The sequence below is a fragment of the Rhamphochromis sp. 'chilingali' genome, assembly GCF_963969265.1.
Source record: "Rhamphochromis sp. 'chilingali' genome assembly, chromosome: 21".
In the NCBI taxonomy this organism is placed as follows: domain Eukaryota; kingdom Metazoa; phylum Chordata; class Actinopteri; order Cichliformes; family Cichlidae; genus Rhamphochromis; species Rhamphochromis sp. 'chilingali'.
In genome coordinates this window covers 10,966,507-10,989,522 of record NC_137949.1, presented here as the reverse complement: position 1 = coordinate 10,989,522, position 23,016 = coordinate 10,966,507, and the positions used below count along the sequence as shown (strand labels likewise).

The 23,016-nt window shown below is 45.1% G+C and overlaps 2 protein-coding genes across 4 annotated transcripts in view; both read left to right on the top strand.

Annotated features, from left to right (window-relative positions):
• arhgef10 (Rho guanine nucleotide exchange factor (GEF) 10) overlaps window positions 1-5,689 on the top strand; it is a 44,262-nt gene extending 38,573 nt beyond the window's left edge. For 2 of the 3 annotated variants that reach the window (XM_080870191.1, XM_080870193.1), the window contains 3 exons: window positions 3,545-3,667; window positions 4,677-5,171; window positions 5,255-5,688. In XM_080870191.1, the coding sequence (XP_080726317.1) occupies window positions 3,545-3,667; window positions 4,677-5,158 (605 nt within the window). In that variant the 3' untranslated portion in view covers window positions 5,159-5,171; window positions 5,255-5,688. Of the gene's footprint in view, window positions 1-3,544; window positions 3,668-4,676; window positions 5,172-5,254 lie in introns of all 3 variants that reach the window. The other variant, XM_080870192.1, reaches the window with a different exon arrangement.
• Window positions 5,690-8,000: 2,311 nt separating this feature from the next.
• Window positions 8,001-13,098, top strand: kbtbd11 (kelch repeat and BTB (POZ) domain containing 11). The gene is made up of 2 exons (XM_080870194.1): window positions 8,001-8,611; window positions 9,150-13,098. The coding sequence occupies exon 2, from the start codon at window positions 9,241-9,243 to the stop codon at window positions 11,152-11,154; it is 1,914 nt and encodes a 637-aa protein (XP_080726320.1). The 5' UTR covers window positions 8,001-8,611; window positions 9,150-9,240; the 3' UTR covers window positions 11,155-13,098.
• Window positions 13,099-23,016: the final 9,918 nt, after the last annotated feature.

Below are 23,016 nucleotides of genomic sequence, written 5' to 3'. Positions count from 1 at the left end.
AATACACAAATGACACAACAAGCCAATCAAAGGAGTAAAAACTGAGATGGAGAAAGTTGGTGAGTGACTGCTGTGAAACATACAGCTGTGACACCGTCCACAGTTACTCTGTGCTGCACTGCGTAACTGCATTTCTGCTCCTCCATACTTCAGACAGAAATCAAAGCAGCTCACTGAAAACACTGAACTTAGAAAAACAAAGTGTACTCAAGGAAATCCCTAATCACAAATAACATTATCAGAGTGAGAGCCCCCCCTCACATTCAGTGTTAGGAGTGCTCATTATCTAACAGATGTAAATAATAAAAGCAGCCTGCTTCTGGACCTCACTATCCATATTAGCTAATGGAAGCCATGAAACCACAGAGGAAGCTGGTTGTGGGACAGACGGCAGCACATAAGCGCTTTCATCCTCTGGGCCTCGCCATTAAGAGCCGACTTCCTCTGATAAAAACCCGAGTCTCTGGCCTGTCAGCGAGCATTCAAATCGAGCTCTGCCGGCTTGTGTGGTCGCGACGTCCTTTTAATAAAGCAGTCACACGGAGGAGTTCACCTGTACTCCACTCTGTGTTTCGTGGCAGCATTTATCCCTGCAGGCTGCTGCTGGAGGACGGAGTGAAACCAAGAAATGTGCCGTTTCTGCACAAACTCTATTTGGAACGGTCAGCACGACGGCCGTCGATATTTTTAGACCGAGCGCTCGTTCAGCTGCAATTCTGTCCATCCTGTAATGTTTATTTACAGAGTCGTCATAATGATATCAGCTTATCAGAAAGCAGGAAGTTCATTTTACTGTGAAAGGTCCTAATGCAATTTGGGCTTTTCTGCAGCTCAGAATGCAGGAGTGGAGATGGAATCGGGGCTGACTCGATCAAAGGAGCAGTGTTGAAAGTAGGACTTGCTCTAGGTGGGGTTATTCTCCTCATGTTCAAGCATGTTGGAGCAATTCTGCTGAGTCCCATCTTTGAACGGGAGCTCTTTACGCACGTCTGGCTAATGCGCTGTAATTGCATCATCATTTTCCCTGTAACGTATACTGTAGCTCGTGTTTCTGAAAGAGATTTAAGGTAAGTAGTGGTAGTTTCCACACTGGGAAGCCTGCTCGAGTTTTATTCTGGATATTTTCATTTCAATGAGACAGATGAGAGGAGACGCTGCTGGACATAAAGTTTCTCTATAAAACCGTCTGAATATTGGACGAAGTCAGGTTCAGAATCCAGAATTTTCCTGTCAGCAGCCGTAAAATTTCAATTTTTTCTGTTATTTTCATAAACAAAGCGTTCCGTGAACTCTGATATATGTAAATGTTCCCTGTAGGAAAATTCCCCAGCTAATCGCTCGCATGGAGGCAATTATTTGTTATATTGCACGTTTTCTGAATTCTGTTTTTTCTTTTTTCATTACAGAAGTCAAATCCTAAAATCTACACTGCATGAACAAAAACCTGTTTTTGCCTGTCATGTCTCCCTGATCTGCTCGGGATTAAACATGTGAGCGGGCAGCTCGGTGCAGAGCTGCACCTCTTAAGTAAACTGGAATGTGAGAAGTAAAAAAGTGAAGGAAATATGGAAAAACCCAGTGAGAAGAGTGAATGGAGTTAGTGCTTGGTGAAAATGAGAGTAATATTTTTAGTAAACGTATCAAAGGGTGGTACTCCATCATGGGAGCAGGCTGCCTGTGATGATGTCTCAGAGGATGGTGGCGACTGGCTGGCTGCTGAGCTGAGGGACTAGCCTGCCTTTGTCTGCCGCTCGGTGACCTAAATAGGCAGCCATGCGTGGCCTATTGGCAGGCAAACATTGGGGGGGGGGTAAATAACACCTTCAGTTCTTCTCGTTTGTGTGCCACTGTTTTTTTGTTTTGTTTGTTTTGCACAAACTGCTGAATAAAGATGCACATTTCAGATCTGAAAGGCCCGAGTGGACAGGAGAAAACTGTGCAGCTGAACATGAAACAGCTCCTGTTATAACTTGTCTTAATCTGTTCTTCTCTTTGGCAGGATGCTAGACTAGCACTGAAATTAAGGGATTATTTGTGTTGATAAGCTGTAAATGATAACATGTGTGTCCCACATTACCTTCTAGCTAATGGTTTGTGGCCATTTTTAAGCCTTTCTATCATCACGTCCTTTGAATGTCTCTGCCAATAGAGAGAAACTGTAATTATGACTTCTCATTTAGATTCACCACAGGTCTAAAATTAATGTCTCCAGATCTTTGGCTAACAATCACAGACCTACAGACTGATGACTGCAGGTATGAATCAGACCAAACCTGCCTTCAGCATTTCAGGGTGCGCGATAGAAGAAGTTGACGCTGCTGTTACTCACAATGTGCTGATCGGAGTTCTTTCCAGGCTGAAAGGCTGATGCAGGGTGTTTTTGCAGTGTTTGGGATTTACTCCGGCGTCCTGCTGCTGGTTGTCAAGACTAAGTGGCGATCAAAGAAGTGCTCTGGTGAAGGATGAAGGCCAAAGCCTGGTCGTGTTGCCGTTCACTCCGGGTTTATTTTAGTTCACCCTCTGGGTGGGGAACTCCAAATATTATGAAAGAAGGAAGTTGAGCAAGACCCCCAACCGGCAGTCTGCGTGCTTCTGCTAACTCTGGACTCTCATTAGAAGCACATGTGGTAAGACGCAGGCCCAGTACCTGCCCGCATATCTGGCAGGATTCCGGGAAGTGTGGCAGCGTGGAGCGTGCGCCTCATGCGAGGGGTCAGCTCTAGTGGGGAGGGTCAGGCAGATAGACTGGCAGTAATTTTGGCTAAAGGCCCGAGAGGATTACTTTGAGGGAGGAAATTCAAGTCAAGCTGTTGCAGCAGTAATGACTCACGACAGTCTCGCCGCCCACATAGCAGGACTGGAAGAGTGTTTTTACAAAACCCCCAGATCCTTATTACAGTCATAAAAAATATGATAAATATGTCTGACTGCATTCACGGCACCAAGTGGAGATGTTCTGAGATGAGTTCCAGGTTCCACGTAATAAGTCACTTAACAAAGGCGGTGAATTTATTGCTGCTGAAAGGTTAACCGAACAATCGCAGCTTTTAGCCTGCAAAGTGGCCTCACAGCGATGTCTGTGACCGCAGGAAAGGTCGGCTCAGATTGTTCTATTGTAACCGCCCGAAGTTTTCTGAATAGAGGCAGAGCTCCTTCGCTAATTGCTGCATTACGCCTCACTCCTTCTGTTACGTAACACTTTTGTGTTTGTTTGTTTGACTCAAAGCGACTATAATAGTTCACTTACTCTGTTCAAATACTTGAAAAGAGCTGCTTTTATTTAGGCTCCTCTCTACGTTGCCCTGGAGACAAGTGAGCGTTGAACATGATGGCTGCAGAGATTTTGCCTCGTACCTCCCTCCCTGCTTTGCACTGTGGTTTGTTGTTATGCAGCCTGGTAAAGTGACCCTGTGACTGTGCGCTCGGTGTGGGAGGATGCGTTTGCTAAGCTGCGTCTCATTATAAACACCTATCTGTGGTTTTACTCCAGAAAGCATTCATTCATTTAGGTGTGACTAAACTGATGTTTCTGCCTTTTCTGTAGGGAACCAGAGAGTGTCGGTGAGCAGTCTGCTGGTTTGTCATGGTCTGCTGCTGGTAGGGACCAACCTGGGAGTGACTGTAGCGCTCTCTGTCCCCAGGCTGCAGGGCATCCCTAAAGTAACAGGTAACACTCTAACATCACTGCATGGTGGGTGTATGTGGGCAGCTGTTTGGACCTGTAGTGCACTGACTACAAAAGTTACATTGTGCAACTTTTGTCCTCATTTCTGCTGTGAGACATTAAAGGTGCAGTAATAGACCAACACTATAGTCCCAAAATGATTCAGTCAACCATTCAAGTTACTGAATTCAGGTGTTCCAGTCAATTCAATGGCACAGGTGTATAATCCAGTCATGAACTTTCCTCACCACTAAATGTTCCAGAGTCAGCTGTTAGTGGGATTATAGCAGACCTCCGAAGTTCATGTGGCCTTCATATTAGCTCAGGAACAGTGTTTCCATGGTGACCAAGACTTACATCACCAAGCGCAATGAAAGCATCGGATGCAGTGGAGTAAAGCACCGGATTCTAGAGCAGAGGAGACGTTTTCTCAAAGTGACGAATCACGCTTCTCCATCTGACAATCCAATGGACGAGTCTGTGTTTGAGGGTTGCCAGGGCAACGGTACTCATCTGACTGCACTGTGCCAAGTGTAGAGTTTGGTGGGGGGGGGGGGGGGTTTCTAGCAGTGGGGCTCTGCCCCTTCGATCCAGTGAAAGGAACCCTTAATGCTTCAGCATACAAAGACACTTTGGACAACTGCATCCTCCCAACTTTGTGGGAGCAGTTTGGGGATGGCACGACTGCACACCAGTGCACAAAACGAGGTCCATAAAGACATGGACGAGTTTGGTGTGGATGAACTTGACTGGGCCCACACAGGGTCCTGATAGAACGACTTTGGGATGAATTAGAAATTTTAAAAAATCCCATAAACACTCCCCAACCTTGTGGAAAGCCTTCCTAGAAGAGTTGAAGCTGTTACAGCTACAAAGGTTGGTTTGACATCACATTTAGAACGGGGTGTCACTCAGGTTCATAGTGTACTGTGGAGTGTACCTGCATCTATGATAAACAACATGTCCAGGTTCAAGTCTGAGATTAACTTTGAATGTTCGTGCCCGTTCTTAGGTCGGGGCATGGTGTCCTTACATGCTCACAGCGGACCGGTGAAGTTCCTCACCGCCGCCGCTGCAGTGTGTAACCAGCCGTCAGGCCCACTGCAGCCTGCAGAGTCAAAGGATGTAGAGAGCACCCAGCCTCCATCAGACTCAGCCCCGACCCCCTCGCAGGGACGAGGGGTGTGGCTGGGAGAGGCGGGCTGCACTGCCATGGCTCTCCAGGACTCCCTGTCCTCCTCGTCCTGTGGCTCGCTGGCTCCATCCCAGGGTTCGTTGGAGCACGGGCCTGAGGACGGGGCCCTTTATGATGTGCTCCACGACCCGGCCCATCACCAGAGAGGCCGCCGCTCAAGTAAGGTGGATGTCAGCTCTCTCTTGGTGGTCTCTGGAGGTCTGGGACACCGCAGGGTCAACAAGAAGACCAAGCAGTCTCGCCATGAGGACACCACCTCTACCATCATGATCTGGCAGATCCCCTTACTCAACATGTGACTCCAGCACCAAGGTGGGAGGTTAGCATTAGTCATCAGCAGGTAATGTCTACATGAAGTATAGAAAACCTTACATGTACCTTTTTGTTTTCCTCAGGTGAATCCAGAAGTGCTGCACACAACAAGGTCTACTGTTAACACTTGACAGAATATTTGGGATCAATCAAAGCAACTAAGTGTCTTATTTAAACTGGAACGGGACAAAGATCCGAAAAACCAGGAGGAAATGACAGCTACCGAAGGTCGTACTGAGGACGGACCTGTAACAGAAACAGTCGAGTGTTGGACGTTGCTCTGTAACCTAGCTAACACATTTCAGTGCTCTCCAGTGTTTCAGGTCCAACGTCTGGATCTGCAGTATTTAAATCAGTGTTGAAAAGAAATTAGGAGATAACAAGCGGCGGTCCAGACTGCTTGAAGACGCGCGAGGTATCTGCTGTCACGTGAACGTTTGTTGTAAGGTTAGAGCTGGTGTGTGTGTGTGTGTGTGTGTGTGTGTGTGTGTGTGTGTGTGTGTGTGTGTGTGTGTGTGTGTGTGTGTGTGTGTGTGTGTGTGTGTGTGTGTGTGTGTGTGTGTGTGTGTGTGTGTGTGTGTGTGTCCGTGTCCGTGTCCGTGTCCTTATGGAAACGATTTCCTCTTGTACCATCTCTGATGCTCAGACTATTATGTTAACAGAGAAAAGGGATTTTTAAAAAGGTAAACTTCAGATGAATAAAGAGTTTGTGAAGGCCTGATGAGGATCCCTGCTGGCCAGGTTTCTGTTCTTAAAGGGAGGAAAGACTTGCTGCCAACACCACAGATTTTCTTCTTTTTGTTTTTTACCCTAATTCACTTTTTTCTGGCATAACAATGTTTTAAGAAAATATATATAAAAGATTTATACTTTTCTCGTGCCTTTTATGTAATTATGTTTATTAACAAATCTATAAACGTTGTTTTATTGAGTAAACTTTTTTCCTTTGAAGTTTAGTGGAGATTTGTCACTTGTTCAGGTTTACAGAGGAGCACACTAACACACAGGCGGTCACATGGTGGTGAAGACATACAGTGTGCGAGACGACTCGGAGACGATCAGAGGGCCAAAGGGTGTCGGCGTGCCTCTGTGCTCGACTCTAACCTTGCACTGCGCTGTGATTGTGTGCAGCTATCGGTACATGCCAGGACTAGCAATGTGCCTGAGGGGCGGCAGGAACTGAGCCTGATGCAGCTCTTCCGGGATTTCTCCTGCTGCGGAGCAGAGAGGGTCAAGGCACTTTCTCTCATAACGCCCACGTCCACCATTGCACAACCAGGTTTCACTATGAGTTCTAACAAAAATAGACATTTGGACATGTTCCCACAATCCTCAGCAGCCCGGCCTGATTGCTAATACTGATCTGAGTTTTCTGGGTAGTATCTTATATGCTGCACCTACAGAATGTTGCATTAACTAGAAGTCAAACACAGATGATCTCATTGTAAGTAACCCAGTTATCAGGCTGTCTGACAGCTCTGCAACGGGAAGTCTTTTGTTTTCCGTCTGACCCTGAGGTTTCCATGGAGACGCTCATTTCATGTGCTTGTATCAGTCCTCGGCGAGGCTTTGTTCTGAAAATATCTGGCATTAAAACTCCCAGCTGAATGCCCTCTAATCTCACAGGGTTGATATTTGTTTGATGCCCTCGCCGTGGCTTCCCTCTATTTTTATATCTGAAGGTCAGTTGTTAAGACATGCAGCCTCTGTGGAGGAGAGGTCACAGACCCACGCTGCTGCTGCTCTGTGAGGCTGTCTTCTTTTAAACAAAAACATGAAATATTATACGGTTTGACTAAAAAGACCTTTATATATATGAGCAAAGATGGAAGATATTCAAAGAATACTGTAACTGCAGTGCTTTAGCGACCAATATAAAAGCCCGTTCAGGAAGAAGTAAATGCTCCTTTCTCCATGTTAAAAGCTTGTAACTGAAACATCTTCAAACACAGTTATCTCTGAATCTTTTCCTCGCAGTATGAAGCACCTTGAGATCAGTTGTAAACTGTGTTACATAAATGTAATGGGACTGAACTGATCTGACAGAGCTCTGTCATTTTGTATAGATGAGCTCAGAGAGCATGGCTCATTCACCTGCCTGTATATGTTCTGCCACGTGCACACTGCAGGGTTTGAGTGGGAACATAATGAGAAGTCGGGAATTAATCAAGCTGAACATTCAAACGCTGAAATTCATCTTTCTGTTCAGGATTGCAAATGAATAACTGTAGTTATCAATAAATATAAAGCAATAATTATGTTCTAGCATTAAAAATATCATTTTGATTAGAGAGCTTGTGCATACTGGTGGATTAGCCCAAACAGAAACATGAGACATGACTTTGGTAATTACCAGTGCTGTTGATTCGGGGCAGATGTGGCATAAACACAGTGTAAGAAATCTGTACTGTACTGTATCTCATGCAGCGAAAGCCTCTTGGATTTGTTTTCACATTTTTTGATGTTAGCGGTCATTCCGTTGACAGGTTGGTGAATGCTTTGAATATATTTTCAGTGTTTTAGTTTTAAAGACGCTCAGCTGTGAGCTGCATCTCTGATGTGGAATGATGCCATGCTTTGGCTACCCGGGATGAGCCCAGCCATCCAGGACCTCTACGGGCTTTTTCCTCCATACGTCTTAGTGTGGGGACGTCACGGCTGACCCTCTGCAGGTTGTACCCACTGTCACAAAGTTTTCGCAGATCTCATTATTTCTGTATTATCACATATGAATTATACCGAAGCGGTCTTTTTAGTAGGGGTGGGTGTGTGTGTGTGTGTGTGTGTGTGTGTGTGTGTGTAATGCTTATATGAGCTTACAGATGTTACATGCACATGGACTTATATTTGACCCCCCGCGGTCCCCCCTCACACGGATCATGTGCAGGAATGCTGTGTCCAGCGCGCGCGCACAGCAGATGGAGGCACGCGCCGTTGAGTGTGGGGTTAACGCCGACCGATGAGGGCGTGGTCTGGGTCAATAATAACCACCTCGCTCCAGCCAGCTGTTCCTCAAATAAATAAAGACAACAAAAATCAACATCCGGAGTGCTCGTGGAGGTGGGAGCCTATCACTGCGGTCCTCTGCTCCAGCTTGCACGCGCGCATCGGCTCTCCGCACTTTCCACCGGAGGAAATTACACGTCCACGGCTGATCTGAAGGAGGTGTGACTTGAGATGACTGTTTGATCGTCCCCCTGCCTCGCCTCCGCCGCGGAGCTCCGGCACATTTTACAGGATGAGCGGATGAAACGGCAGCCCGGAGTGTCCGGAGGTAGAAATAAAGGTGACCGTGAATCGGAATCGACCGTGAGGTGAACTCGTCCCGGGGAGCTCAGGCTCGCAGCTTCATCGGGACTGTCTTACGTAACTGAGCTTTGTGCAGGGACGAGCAGGGAAAGCGCTGGTGTCGAGCTGTTGATCACAGCCAGAAAACGAAGGTAGGTCGCAGTTTACCGAGAACGCGCAAAAATCCATGCTTTGATTTCACATTGTGTTGCAATTACACGAAAACGCTTTAAATCCGACTCAGTTCTAATGAATGAGCAGCTATGGCTCGTTCGAGCGACGTTATCCTTGAAGGAAACAAACAGGAGTTTTGGACACAATTCCAAAAATCAACGTTTTCCTTCCTATTAAACATTATTCCATCGAAGTGCCACCATATGCGCATGCGTTCTGCATGTGTACAGATTACCACAGAGAGGACAGGGTGATTATTGCAGTGGGCAGTTTGCAGAAGCTGCATGTCGGGATTACTTGTGTTTCTTTGTTGAGCTGCAGATGTTGCTCAAAGGCTGTGCGTGATGGCAAATCATTACTGGCAGCAAAAGTCTTTTTCCTTCAAATGTTTTCAAGATATTAGAGAAAGGGCGCCCCTTAGAGAGCGAGAAAGTCTTTGCAGCTTCCAGACGGGTTCTTTTTGTTCTAGTCCACTGGATGTTGATTGAATTCCCTCTTTGTTTTCTCCAACTGTAGGTGAAGAGAGAGGAATCCCCTCACAGCTTTGTCCGTCCGCTCAGCATGATCAGTGAGAACGCCGTCTCCCATCACCAGTGAGTACATTGAGATGACTGAGGGCCACAGGCAGGGAGGAGGGGCTGTCACTGTGGAGGCTGATGCCATTCTCCACACGGCGAACTCGGACTTTATCACGCTTACTGACAAAAACAGGAATTTATGTCCAGGGTTCGTCCAGGGATTCCTGCAAGATGAGCCCGGCTTCAGCCCTCCTCCAGGGTTTGAAAAGGAATACCTGCTGGATGGAAGCCTGATGGAGAATAACCACACTGATAACCAGAAAGGTGGCAGCTCGTACATCTCGAGTGCTGATCGGTTTTACCTTTCAGGTGACAAGGAAAGTCCAGAAGCCCCACCTCACACTGGCTCCAATCACATTGCTGGCATGCAGCAAAACTGTGCAGGTGGCGAAATCCCCAACGGCGCCCGAGCTAAAGTGTCCTACAGTGCAGATTCCTCCATACACCTGCCCAGCCAGGCCCAACAGGAAGCCGATCAGCCGGCTCTAAAATCAATCCTGGCGCACAGGGACGGCAGCCAGGAAGCTGGAAACACACAGCCCCACAGTGAGCCCGACTTAGTCATAGAGGTAGGTGGGCAGACGATCAACGCTCACAGGTCTGTCCTAGCTGAGAAGAGTGACTACTTCAAAGCACGGCTGTCACGCAACATCCTGAAAGTGAAGGGTATCAGTTATAAGACTTTGTCCACGTTGATAGACTATGTGTACACTTCAAACATCAGTGTTAGCAAAGACAATGTAGTCGATGTCATCACGGGGGCTAAAATCCTGCAGATCCCCTGTGCCGTCCAGGCAGCTATGGACTCCATGTCTGAACAAATCACGGCGGAGAACTGCTACGAGATCCTCACCATCGCCAAGAAGCAGCGGCTGAGTGAACTGAAGGAGACCGCCTACGGATTCATGAGCGACAACTTCCTCCAGGTCCTCAAAGACCCCGCCGCGTACGGGCGTTTGACGGGATCCGAGAGGGATCTGATTCTGAAGAAGAGAATGGAGGGGAGGAAGACTCTGATGGTTGCAGAGATAAACGACGTGTTCGACAGAGTTGGGAGCCGGCCGCCGAGTCGCTGTGGCAGCCGGCCACAGAGCCCCTTGTCGGTGGGGTCTTTGGAGGAGAACCATATGATTTACCACTTTAACGAGACAGCAAATGACTGGAGACCTTTGACTGCCATGCCCGAGGACGTAAATACTAAAGGCTGTGGGATCTGCACCATGTATAACTACCTGTTTGTGGCCGGGGGAATAAAGGGCTACGGGGACAAAGGCAAGGTTTCAGACAAGGTCTTCTGTTACAACCCTATAACCAACCGCTGGGCCGAGGTCAGACCTCTGAACCAGGCCCGTGCCCAGCTAAAGCTCCTATCTATGGATGGCTGTCTGTATGCCATTGGAGGGGAATGTTTGTTTACGGTGGAAAAGTACGACCCTCGAATGGACCGCTGGACGACAGTAGCCCCCTTGCCCAAGGGAGCCTTTGCAGTGGCCCACGAGGCGACCACCTGCAGTGGAGAAATTTACGTATCGGGCGGCTCTCTTTTCTACCGCCTCCTCAAGTACGACCCTAAGAGAGACGAGTGGCAGGAGTGCCCCTACAACAACAGCAGGAAGAAGTCCACCGACATGGTGGCGCTGAAAAGCTTCATCTACCGCTTTGACGTCAGCCGCGAGCAGGGGATCAACGTCTTCAAGTACAACACCATCGTGAAAATGTGGCACGACTGCATGTCGCAGAGGCTCGGGAGTCACTTACCCTTCAGGTGTGCCGTCATCGGGAACTGCATCTACTGCGTGAACAAAAGCCAGACTCTCCAGTTTGTAGTGGAGGAGGAGAACGCCTACTTTGTTGAGGAGACGCTGAGGGCACCTCTGGAGGCGAAAGGCGTTCTTTTTCCGTTTGTTCTCACTTTGCCCGAAAAGCCTGAAAGAGTTGCGTAGCGTGTCTGTGCGTGTGTGTGTGTGTGTGTGTGTGTGTGTGTGTGTGAGAGAGAGAGAGAGAGAATAACACAATAAATGTGTCATAGTAAGCCTGCAATAAGCAGAAGACCTTATGTACACTCTTCAATGTCAGCTTCCTATCTCAGTGTCTCATTGCCTGCTTGCAATCGAATGTGTGTATTTGCATGGCGCAGTAATGCATCTGCAGGGTCGAGCCTTAAAAACAAACCTTTTTTTTTATGTTGAACGAATGCAACGATATTAGTTTCTGCAGATAATGACACGATGAAAGTGATTAATTTGTGCGCTAATATTTTGTTTGGTGACTTTTTTGTAGTTTTAGATATTACTGTATTAACTAGCTGACCTGTGACTGGTAACATAAGCGAGTGTTTTATTGATGGAAGCTGGAAGCTGTTCTAGTGCGCTTTATGAACGACACACACAGGTTCTATGCAACGAGTGCTTCTGCTGTAATGCTGTTTGTAGTTATTGTGAGTGGAATCTGGAAGAAGTGTAGTTCTCTTCAAACACCAAGTTTTCGAAACCACCCCAATAAGGTCCCCGCCACACTAAAGCTAAAGCTTTATATTTATAAATCAGAAATTGAAGCCATTATGATCAAATATGTATAAATTACATGTATCTATTTTGCATATGGTGCATACTCTACATTTAGCCAAAGATAACTACCCCGTCAGGCTCTATTAAAACCAACACACTAACTTTTCTTTTTTTGTTTTTCTTTTTTTTTTTTAAGGATTTCACTACTTTTGTCACTACAGGAAAAACCTAAAGCAATAGCATTCCTGCACAGCACACAGGCCTGTGGTTTGCTGCTCACAGGCAGGTTCAGGAAAGTTTAAGGATGCAGGTTACTCCCCGTGCACAAAGACCCTCTGCTACAGGTTTGTATTCACATGCCAGCTGATTACTTTAATTCATGCTTAGCTTTCAGGTCAAAGGTCAGATCTGACACTACATTGCCTTCAGTCAGTCTAGTAAAAAGGAGATCCTGATGATTCTGCACCAACGCTAATAAGCCATGTTGTTCTTGCATCTGTGCACGTGAATACACACGCTACTCTTCTTTTGGACATTTTACAGCATTCGTGGTTGCTTCAGTAACACAGTGGGTGTTTTGTACGGAAGCTAGTGCTGATATATTCCTAAAATCGAACTGCTTTTGATAATGTTTGTAGAAGTGTCTCTGAGCAATCAGTGCGACTCAGACAAAAATGGATGTGGTCTTGATATTTGGACGGCTGGAACCTGTAGATTTTGTGAATTTATGTGGGGCGTTTGGTAGTTAGAATCTGCTGCTGTGATGATCGGTGAATTAATGCAACACAAGGCAACGGCTTCCTGTTCATGGCATTTGGAGTGGGCTGAGAAACGAGCTGTGGGATAATGTATATCAGAACTAAGTGCTTCAAATAAAATATTTTATGTCTGAAACTGATCTGGTGTTTTGAATATGTTTCTGTGGTGATGGGGAAGGGCGCCAGCCTTCTGGTTAATCTGCCATGGAGCTACACTGCCATCTTGTGGACACTGCTGTAATAGCACCAAATCTATGACCTTTGGAGCAGTGGTGGGGAACAGTTCTGCAGGTTTTAGATAAAACCATGGTCAACACAAATTGGATTAGTTCATTACCAGGCCTCTGGAGAACTTGAAGATATGTTGAGGAGGTCATTTAACCATTTGAATCAGCTGTGTTGGATCAAGGACTCATCTAAAACCCCCACCCCGGCCTTACAGGAAACCCTGTGTTATTATTTTAGGCTTATATAAATGTATCTAAATTTCCATCACCTTCAGATTTCATCATAATTCAGTTATTACTGAACGACCTACAAACTTAATTCTCAATATAACAGGAAGTGTTGAATATATTTATGACAATTTACCATCTTTTTATATTATTAAACCTTATCAAGAGTTTTTCCATGTTAATATTGTTATTAAACAAAGCAACAGTGATATGCCTGTTTGTATTCACGAGTATTAAAAAAACACTGATGCAGTGTGTGTATAATTTTAATGTCATATAAATAATCTGTGGTCAGGATCCAGTTTAAATTTTCTGACTTGTTTTTAAGAGTCTCCACAGTTTGGTTCTCCTTTACCTGACAACCCGACGATCCTACCCGAGCCTGAGGTCTGCGAACTGGCTGCTCTTAGATATTTGTAGATCCGGGCTTGAAAGCAGAGGTGATCGAGCCTTTTCAGTGGTGGCTCCCAATCTTACCTGTTCACATCAGAGCCCTCCAGTCTTTCACTCACTTTAAAACACTAGCTGAGTGTTATTATGCAAACGTAGTCTTTAAAATTGTTTTATTTGAGTTTTATTGTTTATGTAGTGACAGTTATATATATAGTGTATATTTGCTAGTGTATATTTTGGTCAACATAGGTTATTTAAAATGCGCTACAGAAATAACTCTGACTGGACTCGACTTACAGGACACATAGAATTTGCTTCTGTGGTTTGGGGGGTTTTGTCAAAGTTGATGAAATTACGAATCCAGAAAAGTACCAGCAGATTGTGATCCACCATGCAGGTAACCCCTGCACAGCATAGCAATGATCCCAAACACACTGCTGATGCAATAAAAACATTGCCGAACAGGAAAACACGGAATGGAAAAGCAGTGTACATCCAGAGAGGAGCTTGAGATTATCCTTCAAGAAGTCCGGGGAGCTATTCGAGATGACTGCTTAAAGAAATCTACCTAAGATGGTTCAGGCTGCGCTGAAGAATAAAGGTGGTCATAGAATATTTCAAAGCTGTTAGAAATGCAGAAACGTCATGCATGTTTTCCCATGTTTCACTAAATCACTGCAACTATTTCAGATTTTTCTACCAAAATGTGAAGAAACGAGGGATGACTGAAGACTTCTCCACATCACTGAAACCATAAGAGCAATTAAAAATTAAATAATAAAAAATAACAGGAAGAGGAAATGCCTCTACGTGGTGGGAACAACCCGAATGAGCTGATGATAATTTACCAACTGCTCGCAGCAGATGGCCCCGCCCCTTCCTGAGCCTGGTTCTGCTGGAGGTTTCTTCCTGTTAAAGGTTTTTCCTTCCCACTGTCACCAAAATGCTTGCTCATAGGGGGTCATCTGATTGTTGGGTTTTTCTGTGTGTATTATTGTAGGGTCGACCTTACAGTATAAAGCGCCTTGAGGTGACTGTTGTTGTGATTTGGCGCTGTGTAAATAAAACTGAATTGAATAAAACATTTTACTCGTGAAATGAGGGGACATTTTATCATTCTACATAAAATATTATGAAACAGATGAAATACAATACAGTACACATATACTGCATCAATAAACACAGCTTACAAGTTACAGTGTACTGTGGTCCACTTAAAACTCCAAACAGCACCAGCATGTGGACATGTGCTGAGAAAAGCTCAAATCAAAATCCAATTATCTGGTACATTTATAGATATACCAATGCATGTCTGGAGGTGTGTCTCCTGTGCCCAGCCTGTCCCTGTAGATCAGGAGTGGGGACCTCCAGGCCTCGTGGACCGGTGTCCTGCAGGTTTTAGATCTCACCCTGGATCAGCACACCTGGCACAAATGATCAGTTCATTAGCAGGCCTCTGGAGAACTTCAAGACATGTTGAGGAGGTCATTTAGCACTTTAAATCAGCTGTGCTGGATCAAGGACACATCTAAAACCTGCCAGACACCAGCCTTCAAGGCCTGGAGTCCACCTGCTGTAGGGCCTGGTTCCATTGGAAGTCTTATCCTGCTGAAATGGAGTTCTTCCTCGCCGATATCGCCAGTTGCTGCTCGTGTTTTTGTTGTGTCAGAGCAACCTGTAACGTGGTTTAAGAGCATGAACCAAAGGACGTCACCGCTGTGTTACTTCCACATGAATCAAAGCAGGGTCATCAGTAACATAAATGGGTCAAAGACATGTTGTTTATATGCACAATCAACGAAACAACAATAATTTTTTGCCTTCATTTATATAAATGAAATCCAGAGTTTGGGTGGGAGTAAATAAATATTTTATGCATTTAAATTTTATCTGTGGCGAAATATTGGTGATTGTTCTGTTTTTTGGCATTTTAATAATTTCTTTCATAATGTTTTTCCATATTTTGGATGAAATTGGTTCACATTTCTCTTGAAATTCGCTCTGTCGGCACTGGAGGGCAGTGTGAGCCTGATGAAAACCAAGCTTTTTCCTGCCGTGCCTGAGCTGCTGCTGGACTGTCACAGCTGCTTTACAAGCAGGTTGGGCTGCAGCCAGAACAAGTAGCCCCTCATGTGTAGTTCACTTAAAATTGGATTTACCAACAATGCATAACAAACCTACAATTAGATACTATCATCTGGAAGGCTCAAACAGGTTTGGCACGACTACTTACTTATATAAGAAAATCCTGCATTACCTGTGGGCCTGCTCCACCTTTAGGGCGGAACCGTGTCAGAAATGTAATAATGTGGTTAGAGAACCGGCTGATGCGTCGTTTGGGCTGTTGGTTGCTAAAACCTCTAATACCAAATGACGTTTGGCTCATTTATTGTCTCATCTGAGTTAACTGCGCAACGAATAGATGTTAGTTTCAGGGCTATAATAAAGCTGGTCTGAGAGGGAACTAGATGTTCTTCAGGGATCTGTTCCCAAGCTTTAGAAAATCTAGTTCATGACAGAGAGATTAAAAAAAAGAATAATTTATATAAATGTATAGCTTCATAGTTACACAATTAAAATCATCTGCAACTCAGCAAAAATGTAAGTTGTTACTTCAGTTTATTTTTTAAACGTATTTTTACAGAACGCTATTATTTTATTAATTCCTGTTTCAATGTAGCATTACTTTGGAGATCATCCCTGGCTACTGGCTAATGTAGCTAATAAACAGTGTTTGCTAGGTTCAGGGCTGTCATAGACTGATTACTTAAAGGTTAACATTAACTTTGCTTTAACAGCTTGTAATCGGTCAAAATGCTAGTTACACTTCATTAGGTGCATCTGTTCAACGGCTCTTCGTGTTCAGCCATGCAGACATGGTCACAACAAGCTGCCGAAGTCCAAATGGAGCCTCAGCTTGGAGAGGAAGGGCCTGAGTATTTTAAAAACTGCTGATCTGCTGGGATTTTCTCACACAACCAGAGAACTGAGAATGACCCGCTGTCTCAGGGAAGGACAGCAAACTAAGGCTACAGTTCACATGGACATTGCTTTCAGATGCTTGATTTCTGCTGCAACTTTCAGAGGGTAGGTTCAGATGTTGGTGTAAATACCATGAAAGAATGGCTCCATCCTGCCTTGTATCAGCAGTTCAGGCTGCTGGTGGTGTGAAGGTGTGGGGGATATTTCCTTGGCACACTTAGGGCCTCTTAGTACCAACTGAGCATCGTTTAAACACCACGGCTTTATAACCACAGTACTTATCTTCTCTTAGTAGCATAACGTGCCATGTCACAAAGCTCAGACTGTTTCAAAATGGTTTCTTGAACATGACAATGAGTTCAGTGTACCCTAATGGCTTCCACTACAACCAGATATCAGTCGAATTAAGCACCTTTGGGATGCAGTGGAACGAGAGAGATTCTCATCATGGATGCAGGCGACAAAGCTGCAGCAGCTGTGTGAAGCTCTCTGTCAATATGGACCAAAATCTCAGAGGAATGTTTCCAGCAGCCTGTTGAATCTGTACCATAAATAATTACAGCAGGTCTGAAGGCAAAAAGTCCAACCTGGTACCAGCAAGGTGTAACTAATGAAGTGGCTGGTTAGACTATGTCATGGTCCTGAGTTCTGCTTCATGTTTTCACTGTAGTGTTAAGTTTTTTGGAAAAGGGTTATATTTTAGCTTTATTGTCTAAAACTTTTGAATTTTAAATTAAAAATGATGATGTTCTTTGGATTTAGGCAACGCAGTGGTTAGCACTGCTGCCTCACAACAAGAACGCTTTGAATCCACCTGTGTTATCCCTGGATGAACGACCTGTCTGGGGTGTAACCCGCCTCCCCATCTCCCCCAACTCTTACCTGTGCTTACCTGAGACAGTGTGTCATTCTCAGTTCTCTGGTTGTGGATACATGGAAAAGGAGGAAGGAGGGATGGACAGATGGATAAATGGTAAATGGCCTGTATTTATATAGCGCTTTACTAGTCCTTAAGGACCCCAAAGCGCTTTACATATCCAGTCATCCACCCATTCACACACACATTCACACACTGGTGATGACAAGCTACATTGTAGCCACAGCCACCCTGGGGCGCACTGACAGAGGCGAGGCTGCCGGACACTGGCGCCACCAGGCCCTCTGACCACCACCAGTAGGCAACGGGTGAAGTGTCTTGCCCAAGGACACAACGACCGAGACTGTCCAAGCCGGGGCTCGAACCGGCAACCTTCCAATTACAAGGCGAACTCCTAACTCTTGAGCCACGATCGGATGGACGGACGGATGGACAGATGGATGATTTGACGGATGAATGGACAGACGGACGGACGTACAGACGATGAATGGATGGATGGATGGATGGATGGACGATGCATGGATGGATGGATGGACGGACGGACGGACGGACGATGGATGGATGGACGGACTGACGGATGGGTTAACGGACAGACGATGGACAGACGGACGGACAGACGATGGATGGATGGATGGATGGATGGACGGACGGACGGACGGACGGACAGACGATGGATGGATGGACTGACGGATGGATGGATGGACAATGGAGGGATGGACTGACGGATGGATGGATGGACGATGGATGGATGGGGACAGACGGATGGACAGACGATGGACGGATGGACTGACGGATGGGTGGATGATGGATGGACGATGGACGGACTCTGTCAGCTCCTCTTTCCTCTGCCTTTTTGTGTTCTGTTTTGTTTTGTTTTTTTCAGCCAAATAAAGTTTTTATTTTCTGGGCAGCTTTTTAGTGAATATATTAAAAAGGTGGTATCATCTTTGGCGATGGTGTGGTTGGTACGGTTGCTATGGGATGTCCTGTCAATAATCTTTGGCCATAACTTTTAACTGCAGCACTAAAAAACAGAGACCCTTAAATTACTGTTATGTCACACCTTTTTAGCATCTTCCTCTCTCTCCTTTTAAAACACTGTCTCTTTTATCTTGCAGTAATTCCCCACAGCACACATAAAGGTGGAACCATACTGATCGGGTCTCCTAAATTTCTGAAGCTTCTGGAGCTCGAAGTGTGACACAGGCGCTCACTTGATGAGGTGAGTGAATTCATTTGGCGAGCCGCAGCACGGTTCTGGAAACCTGGTGCGGAGGTAAGCAGCTCGCCCCGCGCCGCAGATGCCTTTAGTTTTCTTATGGAATACTAATTACGTTTGCATAATTGGTTTTAGTCATTTAAATGGGGGAGCTTGTTAAATCTTTTCCCCCTGTTTTCACCTACAGCTAAATTTAGCTAACAAGGTCTGTGTGAATCTGAACTGCTTTGTTCAAAAAACAAGGCATTAGTGGTTTAGACTTCAGAGTGCACTGTCAATTGATCTCACATCTTGAAAGAAAGGAGATAAAATTTTAAATGACTTACAACTGCTTATGTGATAAGCTGCAGGAATGTTTTGTGCTTCGCTGATGAATAGCTTTGAGCAGCCTCTTTCTCTGTAATGGCAGCGAGATGTAAAAAATGTGACATTTTGTTTTTAATTTCCAGTTGATTATCTGTGATTATGTGCTAAAACAGCAAACTCGCACCCCTTTAGAGAGACAGAGTGATAACGTAAAAGGCTGGAAATTGGAATCACCAGAGAAAAGTATGGCCTGAGGAGAAGCATCATGTAATGTGCTTTTCCGTATCCACCCCACACGCTCTCATTTTTGCCATTTGAATATACACAGAATTATTTACACCTTCAAGGCAACTCGACTGAACTGCACATCAGTCAATTAGTAAATCAGAAATTTTCTGTGATTCCAGTTTAGTGTGGAGTCCATGGCTCCCTCCGGTCTGCCCCCCCTCCTCTTTTTAGTCTCCCATCTTGACAGTGACAAATTACTCCTCTGCTTGGCGAGATTGAAAATTAAAAGCATTTAAAGCTCCTCATGCATTTATGCTAATGAGAAATTCAGATATGATTTGCATGCGAAAGAGGCTAGTCTGAGGACTCATCGTTGCCCCAGCCACCTCCATCCCCTGGATTTCTTTAGGCTCTTCATTATTTTTTCCTTTATGTGTGAGCAAAGAGGGAAGTGCGGTGTGTAAACAGTCTGCATGACTGCATTACATACAGGAAATTGCATTGTTACCTAAGAGCCTGAAGTCTTTGTACAGTATTTATGCAGGAGCCTACTATTGCAGCTCCCCCCGTCCCCCTTCCCAGAGCCACTCAGGCAAATTGGGTCATTGTGTCTGGCACTGTCACATCACGCTGCAGGAGGAAACACACCGAACGTAATGACACTCTGCAGCTACTGCTCACGCTGCCTCCTGTCAGCGCTCGCATACAGACTCCTAGCCGCTTACCGGTCTAGCTTTAGCAAGGCAAAGTTTAAAAAACGAACATAATTTTGTGGGCATAAGCTCCTGAAGTCTAATATTAAAATGTTTGTTCAGATGAAAAAGGCTTTGTTTGGTGATAAATACGTGCAGAACACTTTGGATCCGGGAGGATTAAGACTCTGTGCCGATTTGTTTTCCCAGTAAGCTCCATCCATGTCTTCCTCTCCAAATATCAAAGCGTGTGCTTCTTTGAATTTGTTTGTTGCACACTTGCTAAACGATTGTAACCTTGGAAACAAGATGCATTAATGAAGGTGGAAAATGAAATGGGGCTTTAATTTGTTTCAGTGTTCATAGCTAGGTGAAATGGATTAGCTTTGATTGAGGTGTGAGATGAAGAAGCAAAGCGCTGACATGACACTCGTATTTGTCATCATGTCATTTCAAGGAGGATGCTGCAGCAATTATGAATATGGGTACACAGCAATTAAAAGCGCTACTATTCATTAATAATTTTTATATTAATTTTTCAGCGGACGCCGAAATGATTGCCACTGCGCACAAGCTTTCCAATTATGCCGCTTAATTAGAAATGTCAATATTAAGAAATAATTAAACTTGGGAATACATTAAGGTTGTCAGAAATACTTAAAAAGTTATGACCGTCACTCAGACGATGTTTTCTATAATATATTTTGCAATGATTTGTAAATTAAAGATGAGACTTTGATCAATGTGTACGACAAACTGGATACTGGTTACTTAGTTACAGGAACACTCCATCTTTGGTTCGTTTTTTTCTTCAGAGACGACGCTCTCAGAAACGGCGTCTTATTGCGGTAAAGGAGCCTCTGCTTTAGCGCCTGTCCTTCTTGGAGCTGCTCGCTTCTGCAGCCTCGCAGACTTCAGCAGTATACATGAATGTGGACGTCTGTCTTTGAATGCTAAAAATTGAGATAAAAGTCAGACACTCTGAGTCAGTGGGGGGTTTAAAGTCCAAATTAAGCCTGTGTTTACTTCATACACTGCCCAGTTTGAGTTCAAGTAGGCCTAATTTTGGTGAGGCGGGGGGGAGGGGGGGGGATATACGTATATAAGAAATTTGATGATTTAATCAGAATCTAAAACATTTGAAAATCAGTTGAAAGTTGAACAGACTCTAATGATTTTAATTGTGGAATGAACAGCTGCTCTGTAACAGAGTGGTGCTCGGCATAATACACTCTGAATATGGTTGATTCTACTTGGTGTTAAAGGTAAAGACCAATGGCGCCAAATCACAACAACAGTCGCCTGAAGGTGCTTTATACTGTAAGGTCGACCCTACAATAATACATACAGAGAAACACCCAACAGTCATATGACCCCCTATGAGCAAGCACTTTGGCGACAGTGGGAAGGAAAAACTCCCTTTTAACAGGAAGAAACCTCCAACAGAACCAGGCTCAGGGAGGGGCGGGGCCAGCTGCTGTGATTGGTTGGGGTGAGAGAAGGAAGACAGGATAAAGACATGCTGTGGAAGAGAGACAGAGATTAATAACAGATATGATTCAATGCAGAGAGGTCTGTTAACACAGTGAGTGAGAAAGGTGACTGAAAAGAAAAATCATGGGAATCCCCCGGCAGCCTACGTCTATTGCAGCATAACTAAGGGAGGATTCAGGGTCACCTGGTCCAGCCCTAACTATATGCTTTAGCAAAAAGGAAAGTTTGAAGCCTAATCTTAAAAGTAGAGATAGTGTCTGTCTCCTGAATCCAAACTGGAAGCAACAGCACTTTTAATTAGAGAATAAAAAAATGAATTTTTCAATAAAGTGCATGTTTGACAGTCCAGGCTCTAAACTAAGCGTGTGAATGTAGTGTGGTTATAGACAAGGATGTTAGCACTGTCGCCTTTCTGTGTGGCGTTTGCATGTCCTCCACGAGTCTGCGTGGTTCCCTCCCACAGTCCAAAGACGTACTCTTTAGGTTAATTAGTGACTCTAACTGAGCCATAGGTGTGAATGAACGCCCGTCTCTCTGTGTTAGTCCTGTGATGGACGGGAATCTGTCCAGGGTGTCCTAGGCTCCACCCCCCCACCCCTCCGCCCACATGACCCTTACTTGGATAAACTGTTGATGGATGATTCTAAACATCTAGTACCTGAGTTCTAAAGTACGTCTATCCGGTGTTGCTCTGACAGCTGAGCACATGTGGAGCTGCTCGGTTTGTCTCTCAGCATTAAAAGAAGGAAGCCTTGACTTGCTTGTTTTTATCATGAGAGACAAAGTGGTGTTGAACTGCCTTTGATCATCGGAATAAATTTTCATTCTAATATAGATCTCACAGGTAGCTGCATATTGATGCTAGTAGGCTTAAGGCGGGCTAATAATCAAGTAGAGCCATCACCTGTTGACTGTGGCGGAAGCTCGCTGAAAGAAAGACTTGAAAGCATTTGTACCTCAAAGCCACGCCAGCCTCTAATGATAGGATCGGTCTTGGTACAGCACGTTGGCCACGTTTCCCTCAAAGCCTTGTGTGACAGCTCTTTAATTGGACTTCTCCATTCTCTCTGTGCTTTAACGTGTTACTATTGCTGGGTTATTGTGCCATAATTACACCACATTTCTTTAAAGCATAATAAAGGCAAGCGAGACAAAGTTGAGCTGAAAGAGCTCCATACCTCTGTGTATGAATGTTCATCTGGACCTTCATATCCCTCTCTGAGAGTCATTCCTTCCTGTAATCAAGTGCTGACTGAGCGCTCATGCATGTAAGAGAATGAGCGAGTCAGACTCAGACTGGTGTCACAGTGAAAGCAATGCTTTTGCCTCCGTCGGGGGATAATTACTAAAACCGTGTCCAATTACCTTTGTGTGTTGTTTGTAGCTCTAAGTGAGCAGAAAAAGGATTTTGCAGAGGTTCTGGGAAAATAATGCTGTCATCACTCTACATAATATCTGTGTGATCCACAAGAGGCTGCACATCTGTCCTTGATGGCTCTGACGTCTCTGTCTGTCCCCTCCGTGTTGCTGTTGTTTCCCCCTGCTGAATACGGAGAGTAAAAAGACCCTTGTGAACCAAAGCCTATATATGAGAAAACAGTGTGTGTGTGCGTGCTGTAGCCCGCGGCTGCAGATTAACCATGAGAGCCAAAGGATCGCCCCGCTTGCTGACAAATGAGAAAAGCCACAGTGGCCCTGGCCAAAGTGACAGGCCAAATGGAAGCAATTCCTCCCGAGGCAGGGGAGAGCAGCTGTGACCAGGGCCTGCTACGCCACTTCTAGATGGGACCCGTCTATGACTGTGCGTCTGCTATAAAGACTCAACCTACGAGACAATTGGCATTTTTCTCCTGGCGGTTCCCGTGAAGCGGTACGTGTCACTGACCCGCGGGAA

Coding starts and splice junctions, on each gene's coding strand:
- kbtbd11 (XM_080870194.1), top strand. CDS start 9,241: ATGACTGAGGGCCACAGGCAGGGAGGAGGGGCTGTCACTGTGGAGGCT.